This window comes from Callorhinchus milii, unplaced genomic scaffold (genome assembly GCF_018977255.1).
Source record: "Callorhinchus milii isolate IMCB2004 unplaced genomic scaffold, IMCB_Cmil_1.0 Scaffold11, whole genome shotgun sequence".
Lineage (NCBI taxonomy): Eukaryota > Metazoa > Chordata > Chondrichthyes > Chimaeriformes > Callorhinchidae > Callorhinchus > Callorhinchus milii.
The window spans coordinates 5,442,087-5,463,059 of record NW_024704752.1 but is presented as its reverse complement, the minus strand read 5'-3'; the positions used below and the strand labels follow the sequence as shown (position 1 = coordinate 5,463,059).

At 44.1% G+C, this 20,973-nt stretch overlaps 1 protein-coding gene across 1 annotated transcript; it reads left to right on the top strand.

Moving 5' to 3' along the window:
- Window positions 1–4,542: 4,542 nt before the first annotated feature.
- LOC103184469 (cysteinyl leukotriene receptor 1) lies at window positions 4,543–14,779 on the top strand. Its single transcript, XM_007902484.2, has 2 exons — window positions 4,543–4,807; window positions 13,305–14,779. Exon 2 carries the CDS (start codon window positions 13,315–13,317, stop codon window positions 14,458–14,460), a length of 1,146 nt encoding a protein of 381 aa, XP_007900675.2. The 5' UTR covers window positions 4,543–4,807; window positions 13,305–13,314; the 3' UTR covers window positions 14,461–14,779.
- The last annotated feature ends 6,194 nt before the right edge of the window (window positions 14,780–20,973 follow it).

Below are 20,973 nucleotides of genomic sequence, written 5' to 3'. Positions count from 1 at the left end.
TGTAGTTCATCTTTCATCTATCCTTTTCACCTTTGCAGTCTACCGCCTACAATACCTTTGTCTCATCTACAAATTTAGCCGCTGTGCTTGTGACTCCTAGCTCCAGGTCATTTATAAAGATGATGAATGAAAGATGTACCAAAACAGACCCCTGTGGAACTCCACTGGTAACATTCTGCCAGCCTGTTGATATTCCCTGTGCTACCACCTTCTGGGTTCTAACGGTCAGCCATTTGCGTATCCATTGCAAGATACTTCCTCTGATTCTCAGTTTCTTTATTTTCAGTGCCAGCCTTTCATGAGCAACTGTATCAAAGATCTTACTAAAATTCAGATATACAACATAATAATAATAAACCTTGCATTTAATAAAGCGCTTTTCACGTCTTCTAGCTGTCTCAAAGCACTTCACAGAATATACTGTAAAGTGAATTGACTGTACATTTGTGAGTGAAACGCGGCAGCCAATTTCCTCCCCAGCAGTGTGCCACAAACAATCGTGGATTGAAGTGACTAATTTATTATTGTTTTTTTTCTTGAGGGATTATTAGGAGGTATGTGGAGTAAGGAAGGTTGCCCAAGGTTTTGCCCTGCTGGGAATCAAATCTGGTCTCTCGCATGCGAGGCAAGTACTCTAACCACTGAGCTACAGAACATCTACTACCTTACCATTATCAAGCTTTTTTGTCACATAGTCAAAGAAAACCAGTAAATTAGTTTGGCAGGATCTCCCCTTATAAACCCATATTGGCTATCTTTTATCATTTTAATACTGTCCGGATGCTCCATGATCTTATTTTTAATAAGAGTCTCCATAATTTTACCCACAATGTGTCTTACTCACTGGTCTATAGCATCCTGGATGACTTTTGCTATCTTTTTAAAAAATAGGAGTAACATCTGCTTTTCACCAGTCCCCAGTATTTAGTATGAAAGCTTTGTGCCAGAGTTCCTGCAATTTCCTCCCTAAGTGCCTTAATAATCTGCGGATGCAATTTATCTGGCCCTCGGTATTTATCTGTATTCAGTTTGCACAGTTATTTGCCAAACCCTAATTCCTTATTGCATAAGTTCCAGCTCTCCAGAATTAGGGAAGCAGGGTGCGTTCCTTCAGGAGAGAGTGTGCATTCCATTCCCGACAGCGGAAAATTTCCATGCATATGTGATTTGGTTCGGAGACCCTTAAGCATGGTGATGGGTGTCCGCACTTGTCAGATACCCAGCTGACCAAAAGAAATTAGTGGAACTATACACCTGTATCCTCAAAGCTACCAGCTCCCCCCGCTCAGCGGGCACTAGCCTGCTTCACATCCCCCGCCCTACCATCGGCAGTTGGGCTTTCAACCTTTCTAAGTTGGTGTTCACACAGAGGATCTATGGCAGGAACAAAGAATACTCTGTAATGTTACGGTATGATCTGATGACCACTCTGCAAAGTCTCAGCAGCTATATACAACAACAACAACTTGCATTTATATAGCGCCCTTCATCCAACGTAGGGTCCTAGAGTGCTTAAATGTACGGACACCAAGTGTAAGGAAAGAGTTATTATTTTAACATGATAACAAAAATAACTTGCATTTGATATAGCAGCTTATCACGTTGTTGAGACATCTGAAAGCACTTCATATAATATATAATATATATAATAATCCCCTCAAAACCAAATACAATAATAAATTGGTCATTTTCAATCTACGACTGTTTGTGGGACATTACCTTGCGCAATTGGCTGCCGCGTTCGCCCACAAATTCACTTTACAGTGTGTTCTGTGAAACGCTTTGGGACGTCCTCCCGACGTGAAAAGCGCTATATCAAATGCAAGGATTATTATTATTGTATGTTGTAAAGTGAATTGACTGCGGATTTGTAAATAAAAGGTGGCCAATTGCATACAGCGGTGTCCCACAAACAGCCGTGGTTTGAGTGACACAAAAGGCTAACAACCATAATCCTACTTACTGCTAGATAAACAGAGGCGTGTGGAGGATGAAAATTTGCCTAAGGTTTCTCCCCACCCGGGAAACAAACCCGGGTTCTCTTGCTTGTGAGAAGATTGTGCTAAACACATGTTACAGGACTACACTGCTATGGGACTCAACAAATTGTACAAGAAAAGAACTGGAACAGGAATGTGGATTATCCCACTCGTGGTTTGAAGGTCAGGAGAGTCCCAATGGTAGGGAACACTTCTAACAATAGCACACATTGTGATTCAGATTCAGGATATAATTGAGGGTGTTGTAGCCAGTGTTCGTGAGATGCACATCTGACCAACTCCCAGTTGCTTTCTGCTCTCCCAGGAGATATGGTAACTGATCAATACTTATTAGCTGGGTTCAATTCCCGGCAGGGCGAAACCATGGGCTTGTTTCCTTGCTCCACACACCTAATAATAATCCCGCAAGGAAAAAAATTAATAATTTGGTCACTCAATCCACGACTGTTTGTGAGACACCGCTGTGCGCAATTGGCTGCTTCATTTCGCCCAAAATACACAGTTAATTCACTTACAGTGTATTCTGTGAAGCGCTTTGAGACGTCTCGAAGATGTGAAAAGTGCTATGTCAAATGCAAGGATTATTATTATTATTGTTTGAAAATCTGGCCGTTCCTATTATCGTGTCTAGTGGTCGTAGGTCTTTGCATAATCATTGAATGTGGAAGGACAAAAAATCAATTGCTTAACATCCAAACTGGGTGTATTACTTCATCATTAAACAATAAAGGCAAAGTTTGCATCGACTGAGGCAGTAATATACATTGTATAATTTTTTGTGGTGAGTAAACTGCTGGTCTTTGGTGGTTAAAAATCAGGATCTGAGAGTAACTTACTCCCTTTCTATTATTGCAGCATCTACTCACTGTGTGCTGTACTGATAGAAAGGAAGCTTTTTACTTTCAGATCTTGATATTTGGCCCCAAAGATCAGCACAACTTGGCTCACCACAAAATATTAATATAATAATTAGCTTTTGGTGCAGCACCTAATCACATTGTCAAGATGTCTCAAAGCGATTCACACGATTATGCATGTAACAATGTCCACACAAACAGCCATAAAGGAAATTACCAGTTTTTAACTTGGGGATTGTTGGCCTGCACATTGGAAGAAACTTCCTTCTCTTTTAGAGTAGTCCTACGGGATCTTTAATAGGCATATTATTGGTTTAAGATCTTATCTGAATGACAGCAACTCTGACAATGTTGTGTTCCCCCCAGTACTGCACTGGAGATCAGATTAGACTCTGGGACAATTTTTATTTAGTCAGAAACATTCAGAGACCCATCGCCATGCTTAAGAGTATCCAAATCGGACAGAGTTCCACATATCCCTGAAAATGTGCATCTGAAATCAAGTCCTACGAACTGAGCAAGGCTGACACTCTGACCTCCATTCCATCCATTCATTGACTGAGGTGTGTTTGTAAGATGGGCAGCAATTCAAAAGAACATATGAACATAAACAGTAGAAGGCTATTCAATCCTTGAGCCTGTTCCGCCAGTTTGTTAATACCCGATGCTTCGTCCTTTCGGCATTCCCCCTTAATATTCTACTGCTCAAGTCTGCCTGGCTCTTTCAAACATCCCTATTCATTCTCCCTCTTGAGCTGGGCATTCCACATCCTCACACCACTCTGAGGAAACGCTTCCTGACCTCAACTCTAACTGTCTAGGATCTGATTTTAAGGCTCTGCTCCTTGTTCAGTGGCAGAGAATCTATCAGAAGGAAGAGGCATCCACTGTCTAAGAGTAATGTGTCAATTCTTTTCATTATTATAAACACCTCAATCCCATCACCATGTACTCAGTCCCTTCAGCCCAGGTATTGGTGTAGTAATGGCTCATCCTTACATTATAAAGTTAAGGAAGAGATCAGCCATGATTAATAGAATGGCAGAACAGGCTGTAGGGCTGAATGGGCTCCTCCTGTACCTATGTTCCTATTTGATATTGGGATTTTCATACAGTAAAGCTTCAAAGGGTTTACTCTAAAGTGGAGTATCTGATTTTGTAGGCAAATGTGGCAACCAATTTATGTAAGGTGACGTCCCACATAAAGCCATGAGGTGAATGACTGGTTTGTACTTGGGGGATTGTTGGCCAGGAGACAGGGAGAAATGTCCTGCTCTCCTTCAAGCAGTGCCACTGGATTGTACCAAAGAGCTAGGGGAAGAAAGAGGCAGAAAGGAAGAAACAAATAGCAGAAATTGAGTTAAATTATGTGCCACATCTCCCAGTCTTAAGCTCACAGAGCCCAATGCAGCCCCATACCCCAGCACCAGATTCTCAGACCCTGGAGACTGCTCCACGGGCTGTCCAACTTCCTGAATGAAATAATTATCCTGAATTGTGTTGATTTCCACATCCTGTGGTCTTGCCAATGCCCAGCTCCCCTGATATTGTAACATGAAGAAACTACCAATAAAAGCTGCAGTGTAAAACCCACGTGCGCATTAAAAGTAAGGACCAAACTGCCAGTCAATCCGCACTTAAAAACTCATGTGTCGAGTTGATGGCATGTATTTGCCTGTCACTGTTAATCTGAGGTTTTGCTGGTGTGCTTGTGCTCTTATCTGTCAGATGCAGCACTGGGAACCTCTAGTAGCAGCGGCGCTCAGCCACTTGGTGTTCTTGACTGTGTGGGTGGCATTTATGTAGATGACTAGTTCATCTATAAAAGTATCGCTGTAATGCACAGCAGAGTGACAGACAGCAAGCGTTAAGGAGGAGTGGACAGAGACAGAGACATAGCGACAGAACAACTTTGCAAGTTTACAACAAAGGTCAAAGGAAGAGTTACAGGTAGGTTTGATTTGATGTGTACAATAAGTGTTGTATAGTTACTTGAAGTAACTGTTTTTTTAAGGGTGAATGTAGTAGTCAGTTTGCACACAGCAATGTCGCACAAACAGCCCTGAAGTGAATGATAGATTTTATCTAGGGAAATGTTGACACCGCAAGAGAGAAACCCCCTTCTCTCCAGGATCACTGCTGTCCTGACAGACTGCCTGATGGACATCAAGTCCTGGATGAGCACAAATTTCCTACAGTTGAATGTGAACAAGACTGAGGCCCTCCTGATTGGCTCGCGCCAGCGCCTCAGCACCTCAAGCGCTGACAGCATCAACCTCCATGGTTGCACAATTCAACTCACCAAGCCAGTCAGGAACCTGGGTGTCTTATTCGACCCTCAACTGTCTTTTCTTCCCCACATCCAAGCCATGACCCGCTCTGACTTCCATCACCTCCGTAACATCGCCCAACTCCGCCACTACCTCACCCCTCAGGCCACTGAAACTCTTGTTCATGCCTTCATCCCTTCCAGGCTCGACTATGCAAACGCCCTGCTTGTTGGCCTTCCCAACTCCTCCCTCCACAGACTGCAGATAATCCAGAACTCTGCAGCCCATGTCCTCTCCCGCACCAAACTCTGTGACCCCATCTCCCCCACTCTCGCCCGACTCCATTGGCTCCTTATCCTTCAGAGGATTCAGTTCAAGATCCTGGTCCTCACCTACAAAGCCCTCCATGGCCTCACCCCACCCTACCTCTGCGACCTCCTACCCCCTACCAACCCGCCCGCTCCCTCCACTCAGCCGGCTCCAGCCTGCTCCACGTCCCCCGACCTACCTGCCCAATCATTGGCAGGAGAGCCTTCAGCCACTCCGCCTTGCCTCCTCCTTAGCATCCTTCAAATCCCGCCTCAAGACCCTCCTCTTCGACCATGCCATCGGCCACCCCCCTTCCCCTCCCCTCCTTTCTCCCCCCCCCCCACCGACCCCAGCTCGGTTCGAAATGCTGTACATTGTCCAGCGCTTTGGAACATCCTCCCGACGTGAAAAGCGCTATACAAATGTAATCTTATTGTTGTTCTCTGTGGAATGTTATTGAGCTCCAAACCCTGTCGTTGTTCTTTTCAATGCATTAAATATTAATTCCCAAACTAATTTCTCTCCTTCGGAAAAATTAAAAAATTCTTGTATTTGATAAAACATCTCAAAGTGCTGCTCAGATTTTTGTAAAAGGTACGTATTTGTAGGCGAATGTAGTAGCCAATTTATGTGCAGCAATATCCCACAAACTTTAAGAAGTGAACAACCATTTTATTTGGCTAAAACTAGGTGCAAGTTGATATTCAAATTCTTGGCAAAATAGGCTTGCAAATTAGCTACAAATAACAGGTTCCCCAACTCAGCCACCCATTATTTATTCCATGACGATAAGAGTGATGTGTTTCGCTTCCCCCACTCTTCTCAGCCCATGAAGTTCAAAGAGAATTGGGCAACATATGGGGAAGTTGCAAAGTAGACACACACAGTTTTGAAAATAACTTAGAAATATCATGGAGAGAAAAGAACTTGAACATGCATTTTATAGTGATTCATCTCACAAAATCACAAGACAAGCTTTGCAGTTTTCGTTGGTTTGACTCTTGCAATTTGTGTCCTCAGGCCTTGGCTCTTGCCAACCTGTGCCTAATACTTTCGCAAATAGGTAAGCAGGATGAATCCCTCCAGGGAGAGAGTGCACATTCTAACAACCTATCTCTGGAGTTTCCATGTATAACTGGGATGCATGGAATTCTCAGTTTGGTTTACAAACTGTGAGGCGAATGACCCATTGATAATAATAATTGATTAATAATTAGTAATTGATTATTGTTGCATTATAATTACAATTGATCTGGAGGAATGTTGGCCAGGACATCGGGAGAGACTCCCTCTTTATTATTATATTAATCCCTGAATTTGATTATGGCACCTTTCACATCAGGACATCGCAAAAGTGCTTCACAGAATTTTACTGTAAAGTGAAGTCACTGTGTGTTTGGTAGGCAAATGTGGCAGCCAGTTTGCACAAGGCAATGTCCCATAAATGGCCAATACTTGGCCATCTCCCATTGAGAATGCAGCGTTCTCCTGCGCCAGGGCAGATTCAAAGGGCAGAATGGCCTCCTGCGCTGTAGATGTTGATGAATCTACGTACTTCACAAAGTTGTGATAAACAGCACGCAGACCAGAGAATCTTCTCACTAAACCCTTGCTGTACGTTTCCTGGAAGTATGCTAAAGTAACAGTTTGGAACACAGCTAAGCTATCTCAGTGGAGTATTTTGCACAGATAAGATAGCGGACAAACCTTCACACAGGAACTGCGAAACTCTCTCTGCTTCTGTGTTTTGGGGAGGAGCTGTCAAACGCAGTTCTCGTCTGCCTCTTCCGGTGCTGTGAACATTAACGGATCCTATTGGTAAAGAGTTTCTCCTGGTGTCCTGGACTGCAATCCCTGAATAGTATTGATCACTCACTTCATGGATGTTTGTGGGAATTTGCTGTATAAATTACTTGCGCATTCGCCTACAAAGCACACAGTCATTCTACTTATAATGCAATTAATGTAAAGCACTTTCAGATGGCAACAGTAAATGCAAGAATTTTTAAAAATTATTTCCATTTTTAAGAAATAAACACTTGAACATTGTGGTTATTTTGGACACTGGCTTATCTGAACCGTGATCCTTCTCTTTGACCTTGGCTTTGGTCACGCTCCTACTCCTATCCTCCCTGCCCTCCTGATCCCGACTCCCTGCTCGAGTCTAAATCTCTGACTGTCCTGCGTCTTGGGGGATGCCCGCTGACGTGAAAGGTGCTATACAAATGGCATTTGTTGTTGTTGTTAACCAGTCCTCATTGCCAGCTTTCCCAACTCTCTCCCCTCAAACCTCAATGACTCAGAGGGTGAGATACTGATCCTCACATCTGCTACATTGTCAATGACTCAAAGTGCTTCACATAGTTCGCAGTAAAGTGGAGTTACTGTATTTGAAACCAATTTGCACACAGCAATGACTCACAATTCCAAGGAGTGACCAGTTTTACCTGTGGGAGCGTTGGCCAGGACACGGGGAGAGAAACTAACTTCTCTTTTCCAATAGTATCATGGGATCTTTAATGTTCATCTGAACAGTCAGATGGGACCTTTAATAGCTTAATTTTAGTTAACAGTTTAATAGCTCATGTAAAGGATGACTTGAACCCACAACCTTCTCAGGCTCAGTCGTCACTGAGTTAGACAATTGTGGATTCACGGCACAAGTTATGACTCTGAGCTCACAGTCTAAGATGATGGTCCTGTGCAGTACTGCTTTCTACTTCGCAGGATTTACTGTGAAATGGAGCGACTGTGTTTTTGTAGGCAGAGGCTGCAGCACAATTGCACCAGCAAAGTCCCACAAAAACCTTGAAACAAATGACCAATTTTTTATTTGTGGGTTGGTTGGCCAGGACACCTGAGGAATCTAGGTTCTCTTTTCGAATAGCCCAATGGATCTTTAACATCTGCCTGAACAGTTTAACTTCTCATCTAAATGACATCAATGCAACAGGCCCCCTCCCTCCCAACCCCCACCCCCAGCATTGCACTGGAGCATCAGCTTAGGCCATGTTATTCCAAGTCTTGATGTAGGGCTTTAACTCACAAGTTTCTGACTCAGAGGTGAGAGTGCTAGTGACAGAGCCAGGCTGACACACATGCTTCAGTTCTCTGACCTTGTGCTCGGACCTTGTGTTAGAGCTACCCAGAGTTACCCTGAAGCAATGCTTATCTACTTTATCCATTATCTACTTAGAGAATTATAACAGTTGTTTTATCATTACCTTGATCTTGCTGACAAATTGCTCACTATATCAAAACAGTTTGAGACAGCATTAAACAAGACAAACAGGATGCTGAGTTACATTACTAAATCAGATGGATTTAGATCTCCAGAAGCGATATAGTGCTGGTCAGGCCGTAGGGCATAAGGTTCTAGTCACCATGATGTAAGGGGGCTATCCAGTCCTTAAGGCTGTGCAGAGGAGAAAGGTGGGATTTAAAGATAGATAAGGTGGAGGGGTGCAGGTGAAGAGGTGAGGTGGAGAGATCAAGAAATAATTTCCAGAGGTTAGGGGCACAGTGGCTGAAAAATAATAATCCTTGCATTTGATATAACACATCATTGAGTTGTCTCAAAACACTTCACAGAATATATTGTAAAGTTAATTGACTGTATTTTGTGGGCGAAATGTGGCAGCCAATTGTGCACAGTAGTGCCCCACAATCGTGGATTGAGTGACCTTTATTTTAAAGGGATTATTAACCCTGGAAAGCAATCCACCAATTGACTAGTAACCGGGTTCCAGGTACATAGAGGCGTGTGGAGTAAGGAAACTTGCCTAAGGTTTTGCCCCACCCAGGAATTGAACCCAGGTCTTCTTGCTTGTGAGCCAAGTGCTCTAACCAATTCACTCCAGGACTCCGCACGGCATGGCCACTAATGGTGATGCAGACAGAGGCAGGGGATGCACAGCCAGCCTGTGTTAGTTGAGTGAAAGGAAGTATGTGGTACGAGCAGGCTCTGAAGGCCTAGCCTCCAACGGTAGGGTGGAGGGGGGAGAGGAGAACATCCCAGGACTGAATTTACTGGGCAGAAGGGCAGGCAGGAAATCAGCAATAAAGGTGGATATATTTGCAATCAGATTCAAACCCAAGGATGTCAAAGGTCCTTCCACAATAATGTGTTCATTTGTCAAAGTCTCTGTGAACAGAGAGTGATAAAGCCTGATAATAGGTTGCCACCTACACATTCTCCAGAGCCTATGCTCTCAATTATGATTACATAGAATGAGCAATGCTTGATCAAATATCTGCTGAATCCCCCAAAACGTCTTAAAGCACTACAGGGACAAGAGCAGGAATTTGGGATCAAAAGTAAAGAGCCTCATATGGTGAGGAAGCACCAGCACAGACATGATGGGGAGCCATAAAAATTTATAGTACAGAAGAAGTTTGTTGTCTGTGATGGATCCCTTAAAAGCAATCTTTTCAGTCCCATTTACCTGCCCTCCCCCACCCCACATGCCCCATACCCCTGTGTAGGAGGATGGAGGACAAACATGAGCACAGAACGGTTGGGAAAAATGGCTTAGTTTTGTGCTGTACTGTCGATGTAAATCCATGTTTATATAAATTTTATGACTGACACAAAAAATAATATTTGGCGCTTAAACCGTTGATTGTGAGTCTCGGTCTGAGGATATAGAGTTAGTCGTCAGGTCCCTGGAGCAAAGCCTCTTGCGTGACCCAACAGGGAATAGAGAGGGCATCCTCCACACTAGAACTACACTGTGATGGGATGCGAGTTTGTACAGAATGTACATCCCCAACACTGACAAGACGTTAGCCTGGGTCAGTTGGTAGCACTCTCGCTTCCGAGTCACAAAAACAACAACAGCTACTTGGATTTATACTGTACAGTGCCCTTCATTTGAGTAGCATCTTGGAATGCTTCCCAGCGGTATCTTTTGACGGGGGCAAGATGGTGGGATTGAGGCAGGGAGCTCCAGAGATTTGGAGCAGAGTGGCTAAAAGCACAGTCGCCAATAGTGGAGCAGAGGACAGGAGAGATATGCAGAAGACCCAGGTCAGCTGAGAGAAAGTGGCAGGTAGTGAGTGGAGTGGGGATTCATCAGATGGGAGAGGTAGGGAGGTGCCAGACCGTGAAGTGAGGATCTAGATATCAATCTGTTCTGCAACAGGGAGCCTGGCAAGGACTGGGGACATGGTGTAGAGTCTGGTACTGGTGAGGATACAGTGGTGGTGAGGGGGAGTGGTGGGGAGAGCATTGAATCATTACATTCTGAGTCATTTATATCAGAAGGTTGTGAGCTCAGGCACCATGTCAGGGACTCTGAGCTCATTGTTCAGGCTGACAGTCTAATGCAGTGCCGGGGGAGAGCAACATTTTTGGAGGTGCCGTCCCTTGGGTGAGAAGTTAAACCGAGGTCTGGACATTAAAAAACCCAATGGCACTATTGGAAAAGAGAAAGGAGTTTCTCTTTTCCAGTCTCCTAGGCCAACCTTCTCCAAGATAAAATTGGTCACTCACTCCATGGTTGTTTGTGGGACATTGCTGTGTGCATATTGGCTTCTGCGCAGTCAAAGAGGGGGCAAGACGGAAGGATTGAGGCATTCACCCACAAGATATATAGAGACACCTCAACAATGTGAAATGCTCAATAGCAAGTGTCCTCTGGTTGCTGGCTATGCACAGTCTGTACATGATGAGCTAATAGAGGTGTGACACAATATATATCTTCTGCAATTTACTTGCTGTTTACTGCCTTTGAGGTTAGGGTGGTGACGAAAGCTTCTTCTCTCAGGAGCTTAAGCCCAATGTAGCACAGGGTAAGGTTTGTGTTTTCAGCTTATTGGTGTGTTCCTTTACAACAATGTAAACAGCCACTAGGTGGCAGCTCTGCTCTCCCAATCAGATCGCCGCCATCTTTAATTTCCCTGAAGCAGAGACAAAAATAATAATAATAATAATCCTTGCATTTGATAACACGTCGTCTTTCGAATGAGACATTAAATCAAGGTCCCGTCTGCCTGTTCAGGTGGAGGTTAAAGATCCCATGGCACTATTTGAAAAGAGAAGGCAGTTTCTCCCGATATCTTGACCAACAAACCCCCAAATAAAATCAGTCGCTCGCTTCGTGGCTTCACTTGTGGGGCATTGCTGTGCGCCAACTGGCCGCCGCATTTGCTCACAAAACACACAGTGCCTCCATTTTATAGTATTTCCCGTGAAGCACTTTGAAACGTCCTCCCAACGTGAAAGGGCTTATGCCAAATGGAACGTGAGGGGAGCGCTAACATAACATAACAGTAGGAGCAGGAGTAGGCCATTCGGCCCTTCGAGCCTGCCCCGCTATTCAATTATGGCTGATCTTCTAATCTAACTCCAGCTAATACCATAACCCTGCCTTATCCCCATATCCCTTAATCCCTTTTGCAATAAGAAATCTTTCCCCTAGTGATCATTGATGCTGGTGTAAAGTAACACAACATAAGACTCAACATACCACAACTTAATCCCATTGCAGACAGTCTGTGGAAGGAGCCAGCTTGATGGGTCAAATAGTGTCTTATATGACTTGTAGCCTCAAACAGGAACAGGAGGAGGACAATCAGCCCAACAAGCCAATTACAGTTTATTAGGTGTAGTCAGATCTTCTAATCCCAAAGCCTTGCTCTTTCACCACCCCCTCAATATCTCCACAACCTCACTATCTCTTTCCCTCACTCTGTCGCACCTTTAAATGGAATTAGTTTGGAAGGAGGAAAGTTGTCTGACTATTTGTAACCTTACTTTAAGTTGTAATCAGGTTGGCAGTGGGCTCGGAAGCAAAAGCCATCTGCTCTCTTTTTTTTGGAAACAAAATAAATTACAAAGATTACAAAGAATGTACAACACAGACACAGGCCACTCAACCGAACCCATCCGAGACTCCACACAAGTCTTCACCCATTCCTCACTCCCTCCCACATCATATATTCATTCCCCTCTTATATTTGTGTCCCTTGGTTACAGACTTCCCAACCACTGGGAGCAGCCCTTGCATGTTAACCTTATCGAACACTTTTACAATTTTAAACACAGAGACCAGTTGGCTGCCCCATTTCGCCCACAAAATGCAGTCAATCTATATATTCTGTGAACCACTTTGGGACATCTCAAAGACACGATAAGGCGCTATATCAAATGCAAGGGTTATTATTATTATTAAATTCAACATCACCTCCTCTCTATAGCAACGCAAAACTGTGCTTGTGTCAATAAGAATAGACAGTGTATTCATTTTGTTATTTTCATCCTAAATTGTCCATCTGATCCTTGTAAATCCAGTCCCCCTTACCTAGCTCATTTTCAATAAAAAATAAGTGCCCAATATTTAAAAGTTATTAAATGTCAACATTGCTTTTTAATGCAGTTATCTTTTGATATTTTTGTTAAAATAAGATTCAGAATAATAATGCAGGAGAAGAAATAGGACTAATAAACTTGTGATTGATTAAAAGCACAAGTTAGCGTAAGTTTAACATGTTCTATACTAGCAATGCTAGGTAAATGTGATTCAGCTATCATGTCTATCTCACTGCTTCTGAAAGTGTTCTTCTGGGTTTACTGGAGTCCCGTAGCATAGTGGTTAGTGCGCTCTTCTGCCAAGCGAGAAGACCTGAGTTCGATTCCCAGGCGGGGTGAAACCTTGGGCCAGTTTCCTTACTCCACACGACTCAGTTTACCTAGCAATAAGTAGAAAGGTTGTTAGTTGATTAACGATCACGTTCCCAGGGTAATAATCCTACCCCATCAAAAAAAAATTGATCAGTCAATCCACGACTGTTTTTGGGACAATACTGTGCACAATTGGTTGCCTGTGGGGGAAGAGATTGTAATATCATTTTATTGATTTGGGCAGAGACGGCCAGATGGCGAACGGATCTGCCGAGATTTTGATGAACACGTCAACCATCAATGCCATGACCTGCCTGGTCAGTGACGAGTACAAGTACTCAGTCTACTCCATCGTGTACAGTATTGTGTTTGCGGTAGGCTTCATCTCCAACTTGCTGGCTCTCTACATCTTCTGCTGGGTCACTCGGAACAAGAACGCCTCCACTGTCTACCTGATCAACTTGGCAGTAGCTGACCTGCTCTTCGCGTTGAGCTTGCCCCTCCGCGTCACGTATTACCTGAACGGGCTTCACTGGCCCTTTGGGGATGTGATGTGCAGGTTGTCCTCCTACATCTTCTACCTGAGCATGTACTGCAGCATCTTTTTCCTGACCTGCCTCAGTGTCTCTCGCTACCTGTCCATTGCGCAGTATTTCAAGCTGCAAAGACTCTTCACCTTCAGACGCTGCACGCTCACCTGTGCCTGCATCTGGCTTTTTGTGAGTGTGACCTCGTCCCCTTTCCTGCTCTCAGGCACCCACGTGATCGACGGCAAAGTCAAGTGCTTCCAACCGATCACTATGAGCAACTGGATACGTATTGCAAACCTGAACTACTTAGCGCTGGTAATTGGCTTCCTGCTCCCCTTCGCAACCATTCTGGTTTGCTACACTCTGATGATAAAGCACATCATGAGGACCAGCTGGAGCAGGAAGAAGGTCAGGAGGGATGTGGCCACCATAGTTCTGGTCCTGGGGGTGTTTCTGATCTGCTTCCTCCCGTATCACATCCAGAGGACAGTGCACTTGCACTTCCTGGTGCACCACCACACCAACTGTGACCTAGAGAACACCTTGCGCAAATCTGTGGTGGCCACCCTGTGTCTAGCCACTGCCAATAGCTGCTTTGACCCTTTGCTTTACATTTTTGTGGGCCAAGGGTTCAAGAAGTTTGTTAGAACACGGTTTATGAAAATAAACCCCAACATGGTCTCCAGCTCCTCCAGCACTAAGATCAACACTAGTGAACTTTACTCACCACAGGCCAGAGATTTGGAGCTATGTCCTATGGGACCATCTGACGTGGCTCAGACTCCTGCTTATGGAGGAAGGGTTGGAGATGATGAGGAGCAATGTCAAAGGGAAAACTTATTTAGCAATAGGCAAGATATTTCGCAGTAGTCTCTTAACACCACACACTGGGTTCAACTTTTGAAACGGACCAAGAGTGATTCCTATCAGTTAATCTTACAATCGGCATCTGTTCATTTTATTACTAATTTGTGCTTGAAAAATGTTTCACAGAAAGTAAATCATTTGAAAATAGAATTGATTAGAACTCAAAGCAAATATTTATAAGCAACAGATTGGAATCCTGTAGTGTTGTGGTTAGAGAACTCGCCTTGCAAGAGAGGACCCAGCTTCAGTACTCGGGCGGTGCAAAACTTTAGGCACGTTTTCTTACTCCACACGCCACTGTTTACCTAGCAATAAGTAGGAACCCAGTTGTCATTCGATTGGCAGATCGCTTTTTGGGGGTAATTATGCCTTAAAAAAAATTTATAATTTGGTCACTTCAATCCACAACTATTTATGGACCACTGCTGTGCGCAACTGGCTGCCACATTTCACCCACAAAATATAGAGTCAATTCACTTACAGTATCATGTGCTCCTCACATTTGATCATAAAGAATATCAATGCAGAATCTTTCAAACAAATATCTTCCTGTAATATCTAGGCACCCCATCTCTGTCCTGCCTCTGTAGTTTCTGCTAAAGCAGCAGAACAAGAGAGCACAGGCTCAGGGGCATAAAGGGCAGTTTTAGAACAGACCCCAGGAAATATTTATTTGACATAGAAGTTAATTAACCGGGTTGCCAGGAATGGCAATCCCCTCTCGACTCTCTACCCCCTCCTCGCTCCCTCCCTTCCCTCCCCTCACCCTGACCATTTCCCCCCTGCTTGGGTCCTGATCCAACTGTACAGCGCCTTGGGACGTCCTCCCGACGTGAAAGGCGCTCTATAAATGGAATCTTGTTGTCATTGTTGAATGGTGGTTGATTGAGACCAGAACATTGGAATCATTTTAGAAATACAGTAAACCTCACATCAGTTGTATCAGTTGGGTCCATACATTTAATATGACTTATGCAAAGGATGAGTTATGTCAAACTTGCACAGAATATAAACCCTTGAACAGGACTTGGCCAGATTATACAATTTATACAGTTCAGACTTATGTGGGTTTTACTGTAGTTTGATGCCGTGGTGGGAAGATGGTAGGGGGGATTCTGGAAAGATGAGATCAGATGAGACGAAGGGGGAGTATCATCCCTCTGGGGAGTATGAAGTGTAAACTAGTCGAGTCCCATATTAGCACATCAGCCTGGGATATGGTAAAAAAAACAAGACCTCAGGCTTTAGCTGCTGCTCCTGCTGAGCTCTGATATTTCATGTTCCCTAAGCAGCTTCCAATATTTTTTGCTGAAAATTAAAATCTTTTATTGCTACTTTTTGCATTCATCCTGGATAAATATTTTTTTCATAGGCTCAATGACCCCATGTACTTATTTCAAATAAAACTGCATCTATGATATACCATAATTGCTTGTTTAAGACTGTCAATGAGTGTGAATACATCTAACTTATATTTTGTGCATCGTCACAGAGTCAGCCTGGCCCATTTGGTTGCATGCCTGCTCAAAAAACACACAGTCACTACACTTCACAATAAATCCTGTGAGGTCTTTTCAGACGTCATCCCAACATAAAAGGTGCTGAATCAAACGCAAAGCTTATTATTATTGTTATCTATCTGCACTGGGCATCAGACACCGTCTAATGCTATTAACTTGTTCATTGAATTATTCCAAACTTGCTTTACTCTTTGAGAAACAATAATCTTTACGAGCATCTGGTTCAAATTTACTTTTCATTAATTTCCAGTACACTGTGTCCATTTTTTAAAGTGTCTTTATGTTAGCTGTGCAATTTGTTATTTTATATAGTTCACTTAGAAGCCCCTGGTATAACAGGGAGAGTGGCAGTATGGATCCAGAACTGGCCGGAAGACAGAAAGCAGAGAGTTGTGGTGAACGGCTGCTTTTCTGACTGGAGGGAAGTGTACAGTGGCGTCCCCCAGGGATCAGTATTAGGACCACTGGTCTTCTTAATATACATAAATGATCTGTACTTGGGTATAGCAAGCATCATTTCCAAGTTTGCGGACGACACAAAGTTAGGTAGGGTGAGAAGGATAGGAGTCAACTGCAGGAAGACATAGACAGAATGGTAAAATGGGCGACACATGGCAGATGAGTTTCAATGTAGAGAAATCCGAAGTAATGCATTTTGGTAAAAAGAATGAGGGGAGGCAATGCAGGCTGGTAATACAATCTTAAGGGGGTTAAAAGAACAGAGAGACCTGGGGGTGCAGGTAAATGAATCCTTGAAGGTGGCAGGACAGGTAGATAAGGCTGTAAAAAGGGCAAACGGGATTCTAGGCTTTATAAATAGGGGCATAGAGTACAAGAGTCAGGAGGTTATGATTAACCTATGTAAAACACAGTTGGAATACTGCGTCCAGTTCTGGGTCCCATACTATAGGAAGGATGTTAAGGCATTGGAAAGGGTGCAGAGGAGATTTACGAAGATGGTACCAGGAATGAGGGGCCTTGATTATGAGGAAAGACTGGTGAGGCGAGGATTATTCTCATTGGAGCAGAGAACGTTACGAGGAGACCTAATAGAGGTCTTCAAAATCATGAGGGGATTTGATAGGTTAGAAAGGGAAAAACTGTTTCCACTGGTGGGTGTGTCAGTGACTCGAGGTCACAGATTCAAAATAGTATCTAAAAGAAGCAGAGGGGAGGTATGAAGAAATTTTTTCACGCAGCGAGTTGTTCGAATCTGGAACGCATTGCCTGAAAGGGTGGTCGAGGCCGATTCGATAACTACTTTTAAAAATGTGGTGGACGGGTATTTGAGGAGGACGGGTTTGCAGGGATATGGGGAAAAGGCTGGGGAGCGGCATTAATTGCTCTATTCAAAGAGCCGGCACAAACTCAATGGGCCGAATGGGCTCTTTTTGTGCTGTACAATTCTATGATTCTATGATCCTACGATTTAACAGCCTTCTCTCACAGATTGTTGAATGTCTCGATTTGTCTATTCATGGTTTGTCACCTTTTTATTGAACATAGTTTCACATTTCCTCCACTATCTTTTTCTCCTCCAATGTTCTCCCTTACCGCTGGGGTCTGTCCAGCTCTATTACTGACTCTAGTGACCAGGTCCCAGTGAGCAGAAACCCTGGCTAATTGCCCCCGTTACTCTGAACCCAGAGCTGATGCTTCCTGTAGCCCCACAATATATTCTTGCTCTGCGACCTGCTAACTCCATAAAGAGCTGTACACTCCCTCAGTTCAGCAGGGTCTGGCCTGCTCCACATCCCCCGCCCAGCCTGCCCCACCATTGGCAGTTGAGCCTTCAATCTTTTTGCCCCCACATTTTGGAACTCCAGCCCACAGTCCCTTCGCCTTTCTCCCTCCCTTGCCTCCTTCAATAACAACAACGGCAACTTGCATGTACATAGCACCCTTCACGGAGGCAGGGCAGGCTTAACAGAGACGCATTTCAAGGGCCGTCTCAAAACCCTCCTTTTCGACCACACCTTCGGTCACCCTCCTACCCCTACCCTCCGTGTTATATTATGTTTTTGAAAAGTATTGCTTATGCGGCCCGCGGATGTTTCTCAAATAAGGCATCCAGCTCTCAGCAACAACAACAACAACAACAACCACAAATTACATCTGTAAAGCGCCTTTCACATCAGGAGGACGTCCCAAGGCGCTGGACAGTCAGGGATCAGCACCCGAAAGGTTGGAGCACCTTAGGCTATATGAGTTAAAGTCCTGACGTGGGGATGTGAACCCATGACTTTCTGACTGACAGGTGAGAGTGCTACCACTGTGCCAGGCTGACACTGACAGCATTACCAAGACAGAGTGCCATTCTTGCTATAAGTCTTGGATGCTGTTAATGGCTTGCACTTACATTCCCCATGAGATACATTATTCCAAACCAACTGAAGAGTTGAGGGATGAGTTGTGACGCTGATGGGTGTGTGGGTGGCTGAGAGGTTGATAATGGCAGTGAGAACTCAGCTGTGCTTAATTGCTGCGTGTCACCGGGGCTCAGGCTGGCAGCCTACAGAGACTGCAAACATTCTCAAGGACTCTGAAAGCTGGCGAATTTACTACTTGCGGAGCATTGGATTGGGAAAGAGAGGGGGAGAGAAGGGGAGTGCAAGGGGGGGAGAGAAAGAGGAGGGTAGAGCTAGGAAAGAGAGCAAGAGGGAGAACGAGGAGGTCAGTGTGAGGTTTAAAGTCGGAAGCACAGGATGTGTTCCTAAACCTTAGTGCACAGATGTGAGGACATTTCATGATGGTATTGGGTCTGTGAAATGAAACAATCCGCTTAGCCTATAGAAGCACAGAAGGAGGCCATTTGGCCCAGCATGTCCGTGTGGGATCTCTGAACCAGCACTCTGTTTAGTCTCTTTGTCCTACCTTTGCCTCCTGCACACCTTTTAATAGTTCCCGTTTTCAGATATATATCTGATTCCCATTTAAAGCTAATACAGACTCTGCCTCCAGATTGAACATTCCATGTCCTGACAGCCCTCTGTGTGAATCATTCTAACCTCTCCCTTTGCTCGTTTAGTAATTACTTTTGTCCTTCAGTTGAGATGTTAAACTGAGGTGGATGTTCTGCCTGATTAGGTAGATGTCAAAGATCCCATGGCATTATTAAAAAGGGAAAGGTATTTCTTTCTCCCCGTGTCCTGGCCAACAATCCCCCAAATAAAATTGGTCATTCGCTTTATTGGCTGTTTGTGGAACATTGCTGTGCATGACTGGCTGCTGTGTTTTGCTCACAAAATACACAGTTACTACATTTTACAGTGTATCCTGTGAAGCGCTTTGAGAATCTCAGCAACGTGATAAAGCGCTATATCAAATGCGAGGATTATTATTATTATTATCTTAAATTTGTGCTCTCCAGTCACTGACTCACTGACCAGTGGGGATAACTTCTCCCTGTTTACATTATCAAAACCGTTCATCATTTGAATATTAAACCTTTTTAATGTTATTGTCCGACGAGTACATTTGGATTGTCAATCTGTCGTATCAATTGTGTCCCCATTCGCTTGCACTAGGCAGAAACTGTGATAATGTCACCCAATTTAAAATGTCCTTGATTACAACACTAACAACAGAATGCATTTATATAGGGCCCTTCACACGAGGTAGCGTTTTGGAGCACTTAGCAGCGGTGGAGCCTTACGCCAAGCCAGGGACAGGGTGGAGGTGGCTGTAAGGATGGGCGAAGAGGAAGGTCTTCAAGCATGATCTGAAAATAGGGAAGCAGAGGGCAAGGCGGAGTGATTAAGTAAGAGAGTTCCAGAGCTTTGGGGCGTACTGGCCAAAAGCACGGCTGCTCATGGTGGAACGGGCGGAATGTGGGACAAGCAGGAGGCCGGAGACAGCCGAGGGGAATCGGCGGCTAGTGGTGTGTAAAAAGAGTGTGAACATGAAGGTGGGTGTAAGATTCAGCAGCCGAAAAATAAGTGCTTTGGGGAATTGAGTGACATTAGCTATTTCGGGATTGGAATGTTTGAGATTTAACCAGAGATGACAGGAACTCAGCTTCGTTTTGCAATTTAGTAGCTTTTAAAGTTGATCGGAGGAGACAGCGGGCAGGAAGGACGTCAGATGGTGCGTCAGGGTCTGTACAAGTCGATCAAAGGGGAACCTCGAACTTCCCACCTTATAATCCTTGCATTTGATACATCATGTCATTGAGACGTCTCAAAGTACTTCACAGGATATACTATAACGTGGAGTGTATTTTGTGGGCAAAACGCCAATTGCGCACAGCAGTGCCCCTTCTCTTTTCGAATAGAGCCATGGGATCTTTAACGTCCACCTGATAAGGCAGATGGGTCTTCGGTTTAGTGTCTCATCCGAAACCTGGCACCTCCGACAATGCAACACAACCTCAGCACGGCATTGGATTGTTAGCTTCCCTGGAAAATCACATAGTGATCAGCATTCAACCCTCCGCTAAACCGCCCAGCAGCTAAAAGTCTAGCAGATTAATTAACATCGATGTGCTTTGCCCACATCATTAGGCTCACAGAAAAGTGGGCAACGATATGAATTGACATTAGATTTGAAACACAAATTTCTCACACAAAATACAGTCAATTCACTTTACAATATATTTTGTGAAGTGTTTTGAGACGTCTCAATGACATTATAAGGCGCTGTATCAAATGCAAAGATTATTATTATAATATAAATTGCAGGATCACATCTGCTATCTCTGAGCTGTGATCTCAATCTATCTTTATCAACAACCTGAATCAAGCAGCTTCTCTGTGCTGGCAGGATTACAGTCCAATTATACAACATTTCCCACAGCTAAACAGATACAGAATCCTGCTTCTCATGCTTATTGTCATCACTAAGCAACACCAGCCGAAGCAACTGGCAGCCAAACGAGTGCTCGTCTCAGGCTCTGGGAAGTTTGTGTGTGTTTGTTGGCACCGTTTTACTCTGATCTCTGCACAGGTTCAAAAGCAAACACAATAAGCAGTTTGACAATGGTGAAGGCACCCAAAAG